At 44.3% G+C, this 5,666-nt stretch overlaps 1 protein-coding gene across 1 annotated transcript in view; it reads right to left on the bottom strand.

Moving 5' to 3' along the window:
• Window positions 1-4,499, bottom strand: part of LOC111964507 (NMDA receptor synaptonuclear signaling and neuronal migration factor-like) — a 46,284-nt gene extending 41,785 nt beyond the window's left edge. Inside the window, exon 1 of the mRNA XM_070443766.1 lies at window positions 4,145-4,499. Coding sequence (XP_070299867.1) covers window positions 4,145-4,215 — 71 coding nt within the window. The 5' untranslated portion in view covers window positions 4,216-4,499. The remainder of the gene's footprint in view (window positions 1-4,144) is intronic.
• Between the last annotated feature and the right edge of the window lie 1,167 nt (window positions 4,500-5,666).

Genomic DNA, 5,666 nt, shown 5'->3' with positions numbered 1-5,666 from the left:
TATTGATTGTCTAATGAGACATCAGCTGGCGATAATCTCATGCCATCGATGGTTGCAAAAAAAACCTTGTTATTTGAATATATTCCAGTACATTCTTCATGCTACCCGTTTTCCAACGGCTGTTGATGCGCTGATTTGGGCCATCAATTGATTGATCGATGTAGGCATACTGTAGAACGACAAACGTTCCTCCAGAGTAGTATATCTTCAAGCTTATGTTGAGCTGAGGCACATTTCCTTTATGCGTAAATTATCAGACTATTTATTGAACTTCTTTAAACAAACGCAATTAATTTGTGGGCCTAATTAATGTAGGTTCGGGCTGGTCACGAAATCGACCAGCACTCATGCGGCTCGGAGCCGGAGTGCGCTGTATAGATAGATCACTGTGCTACGACGGTTCACAATGTTCTAGCAAGCACTAATACTGATGATACATATGCCCGTCTTTTTAAGGATTTAGTTTTAAGCCTCCCCAAACCATAGCCTTAACCTTAAGCACTCGGAATTAATGACTAAACGGTTAACCTTTGAGTTGTTTCTGTTTTAACCCTGTAACGACGTGGAATTAATGTGCCAAAAATAGACATTCATCCACGAGTCAAAGAGCAGGAATCAAATCCTTGCCAACTCTGGCATATGTGTATTGGGGTCCGTGTCTTTAACCGCAAGTCCACACAGGTAACCAAAACAATTTATTCTGCCTACTGCTTGCCTTCAACATATAATAAAACAATGTATCTAATGTAGGTACGGTACTGCATTGTTTTCAAAACCCGCTTCCAGCTGCCCCCTGGTGGCGATTCTAAATCTTTCTTCAGATATTCAAATCCTCTTGCTGCAGGATTATTTTCCCCCTGCGATGAGTGAGTGTGCGTGTTACAGAGATTAGGTTAGTACTGTGCGTGACTATGCATTGATGAGTTCATATGCAGGTGAGTGAGTGATGAATATTGAATGTGTTAGATGTGTGATCTCAGTAATGACAGTAAAGGTTGGAGCTGACTGAGCTGAGCATGAGGGTGTACTGAGCGTGAGTTCTGTTTACTGCTCTTGCCGAGCCGAGTCATTGTAGCTTGATCAGATAACGAGTGACGGTAGGTTTTTAAGGAAATATGCGTTTACGCAAGGGTCGTAATGAAGAGGGCTTAAGTTATCCCATAGAAGAGCGCTGCTCGCGAGCGAGAACAAGGATAGCTTGCAGAAGAGCTGTCAGTATTACTGGAGGCTCTTCCTCAACCTCACCTCTGTGAAACGAATGCTGGTGACTGATGGCGTGTTACTGAGGAGTATACTGATGCGGCGTACTGTACGAGGTGTCTGAGAGTGTACTGAGGCTGTACTGAAGGAGTGACGGCGTGTATAGCTGTTGAGATGTACTTTGAGGGCGTGACTGAGGTGCGTTGTAGCTGGAGTGTATGAGTGTACTGAGGATGGTGGTACTCGCTAAGGCGGTACTGGAGTGTACTGCAGGAGAGTGTTGACTGAGGAGTGTACTGAGGAGTTGTCACTGAATGGAGTCTACTGATCCAAATTAATCTCCAAATATCTCAAAAAATAATTACAAGCTGAAAGTTAATCCACCCAGCTGTATTTACTGAGCAATGAAATCTCTGTCGGAGATTTAAGGACCAAAAACAAAATATTATTGTATTCCAACCTCCGTTAACCTACAGAGAAAGATAATTGATGAGCTAGTGTACTGAAATGCGGAAGTGTTACTAAGAGTCGTGATCCGATACTCGAGGTATACTGACTGTATGTCATCATATCATTCAGAGAGACATCCACCAATGCTCACACTTAGAAATGAAAAAACAACCATGCATCTGTATTAGGCCCGATGATCCTCCGGTCACATGTGTTGTCTACTGCGCAGCGAGGGATTTGCGTTGTGGGAGACATCTTGAGTGGAGAAATAATGTGTGGTGAACGAATGATGTGCTTGGGTTGTGATAAATATGTTGTGTATATGTTTTGGTGTTTACTGTAATGCTATTTTCGAATGTATAGTGTCGTTTTAGTTGTTGTGTGTGTCTTTGTTAGTTTTGTGTAGCCAGTGTTGTTTGTCAATGTGTTGTGCTGTATAATGGTGTAGTGTGTCCTGTAGGATAATGTACAGTATGGTGGATGATTGTGTGTGTGTGTGTGTGTTTGTGTGTGATGGTGGTGATGTGTGTGATGTTTGTGTGTGTTGTTGTGTAGTGTGTGTGTGTGCTCTGTGTGTGTGTGTGAAGAAAGAGATACCGAAGCCACAATGGTAATTAACAGAGAAAATGAGTGGAAATCCTTTCTTCTCGTCCATAGCCCTCTGTGTGTGTTCAGAAAAGATTAGCGCGAGAGTCCTACAGATAGTGTGGGTGAGCTTCATCCTACAACACAAAATCAGCTCGCCAACTTACAGAGAGGCTCTCACACCCACCCTACCAACCACACAACAACATTCCCACCACACACACACACACACACACACACACACACACACACACACACACACACACACACACACACACACATAGAATGACATAAGCATGCCAATATAATCCAACATCTCTCTATGACGTTAACCCAGCATCTGGATTCAAGGTCATGCAGTGACCTCCATTAAACGAAGGTTGTGTGACAACTCATGTGTGACCAATCAGATATGTTTATCTCTGTGAATTTCTCTCCTATTCCACCTGCTGTACGGTCCATTTAATCCCACCAAGGTGCAGCTGCAGCCACGATGGCATGAGGGAGCCATCACACTGATTTCATTATTGGCTAAATTGAGTCGAGACCTATCCATTTTTGGGGGAATCTATAAGCAGACGACGTGCTTTGAGAAAACTGCGGGTTATTCCGCTCAATATACCCAAACAGTAAACACAGGATACCTGCGCATTGCCAACTTTAGAATAAACGTTAATGCGGGGCTGTTAGAAATTATTGCCTTGGTGACACGGTTTCAGAAATCTCCCAGAGTCTTGGTGACACGGTTTCAGAAATCTCCCAGATGAATGACCTGTGTTTAAACTTTCACAGGACATGCGAAGTAACATTTAGCTCACGCGAGTCGTTTAGACTGGTTAGCCTTAGCCTATAGCCTCAGAGACCTGCCAAATATAGGATTGTTTATGCTTTCTTTGCTTAATAAATTAACGGTGGCGTTTATAGGCATTCTGTTTCCATTTTCCGACTGGTGCAATAACTCACCGTGACGCCCGATCACCGACGGCGCGCGAGTCAATTGCGGCTGATTGATGAATTGATAGCTCGATCATTTTCCCGCAGGGTGCAACGCCAGTGCATCCAATACCGGTAGTCGCTGCCATTAAGGTCAAATGCAGACCATTACAAATCCAATTGTTTCTAAAGATAACGGTTAATGGTAAGTGTCCTTCATATCTGATCCATTGGTAGGAAACAAGTCACCATCCGTGCAGTGGGACCCAAAGGCTACAGTCTCCTWAATGGGTTAGACGATGTTGCCATGATTTTACCTTTCCTTTGCATATCATGTTTGATTTTAGGCCACCTTCAAGAGCTATATGTGCTAATGTGTTAACTGTTGTCTGTGAACGAGATCCAGACAGAGTGAACTGAAGTTGAAATGGACTAAGCTCAAACGAATCTAAATTGCACTGCATCATACAGATGTCCAGTATACGTGAACATATTCCCTGTCATGATACACACTTTCTGCATGCGCCCTGAGACATGCATGCGCCAATGGTGAGAACAAAGGCCACTTTGGGAACCTAAACGGTAAATTGTGTAACCCATCAATTGCTATTTGTGCAACCAWGTCATGTCGAGGAAGCTGCAGACGCAGTGACGGGTTGATGTTGCTCCCCGATTATTATGATGATATCTATCCTAACTGTCCTGCACGGGACGACATAACRTATAATAATTGTGGGGGACCCACCATGAATAGATCTAGGCGTTAATAAACGCGCAATTACGCAATTTCGTCGGTTAGCCTAAATACACCTGTTCTTGTTGCATAAAGACGTAGCCTTAATGTCACTGTTAGGTCCTATGTCACGCTATGTTCAGTAATTTTGTAGCACAGCAGATATCTGCTACAGTGTGACGGTAATGCCGAAATGCTTGTCTGTCGGTGGGTGTTTGGTCGGTCGGGACAGAGGGCACTCACCTAACTTTTGCTGCCACGGAAGATGTCGCATCGTTTCTTATATTCTTCCTTTTGGACACGGCAGTTCCCATGCTGACATGGAAACGACGCAAGCAGGAAAACAGCTCATTCCAGAAAACCTAGGATGGAGAAATGCGGTGAGAAGGTTGTAGGGAATCCAGGAAAGACTGTGATAACTGGCGAGCGTTCCACTTCGGCAGGAATCGCGGTGTTTTCACGTCTGCAGAGCTCTCTCGGAAAGAAAACAGTAATGCAACGGATAGATACGGGTGCCCTTTCTCGCAGCTGTGTCTTCAGAGTGCGTGTGAGGTAACGTGTACTGAACGAAAACACTGTGACACGCTCTCTCTCTCTGTCTCTCTCTCTCTCTCTCTCTCTTCATTGATCAGAACCAGAGAAAATGGGATGTGAGGGGGTTGGACTCCTGCTTGTCATCATCAGGTGTGTGTGTGTGTGTGTGTGTGTGTGTGTACAAGGGGCGGGGGGGCGCGGGTGGAGGCAGTGGACAGGAAACTGAGTAGAGCCATATAAGGAGCTGTCATCCCCTACACCACAAAGTGAATTCCTGCAGTATAAGTTTGTACACACAAATACAGGTATGTACAAGTGCATTGTCCCTAGAGGACCACGTTTTAGTTAGTACATTTCTACATTTCAGAGAAATTCTAAGGTGCCTAAAGTCAAGATATAAGGTGTGCCCGAGTCTTTTTGGTGCTTAGTTGAGTCACTTTCTAGCTAGCACAAAGCGAGGGATTGAGACACACACAAATAGTTAACCCCCAGGGAAGGATACACTGGGGAATTGTGGTTGTCTACACACACTCCACCGGCAGACACAGCAAACAAGTAACGGTCCATCAGCCTTCGAATACTAATCAATCAATCCACAAAACAACCTGCTAGTGAAACAAATGAAGGCACTGGACGTCCTTGGGAGTTTGTTATAGAATCTTTTTCAGTCATTGTTCCACACTCACGTACACACACACGCACACACACACGCACACGCACACGCACACACACACACACACACACACACACACACACACACACACACACACACACACACACATACACACTGAGACAAAAGGGATACAAATAAGTAAAGCAAAGCATCCCAGATCAGTGTGCGCTGAAGGCAGTCAGGCAGTAAATAATGTGAGGCAGCAGATAAAAGAAGGAATACAAGGGATGAATGAAGAACAGACAGCGTGGCTCCACTGACTAAAGTGGAGAGGAGGGGCAGACGAGGGAAGAAATAGGAGAGATGAATGAAGAGGGGAACCAGGGCGGTTCCTTGTACAGACTAAAGATAGGGGTGCGGCTATGACTAGTGCGGGCAGAAAATAGGTAATGTGTGTGTGTGTGTGTACACTACCGTTCAAAAGTTTGGGGTCACTTAGAAATGTCCTTGTTTTTGAAAGAAAATCCATTTTTTTGTCCATTAAAATAACATCAAATTGATCAGAAATACAGTGTAGGCATTGTTAATGTTGTAAATGACTATTGTAGCTGGAAACGG

Source organism: Salvelinus sp. IW2-2015, linkage group LG5 (genome assembly GCF_002910315.2).
Source record: "Salvelinus sp. IW2-2015 linkage group LG5, ASM291031v2, whole genome shotgun sequence".
Classification (NCBI taxonomy): domain Eukaryota; kingdom Metazoa; phylum Chordata; class Actinopteri; order Salmoniformes; family Salmonidae; genus Salvelinus; species Salvelinus sp. IW2-2015.
The sequence above is the reverse complement of the archived record's forward strand: the minus strand, read 5'-3'. Positions and strand labels throughout refer to the sequence as shown.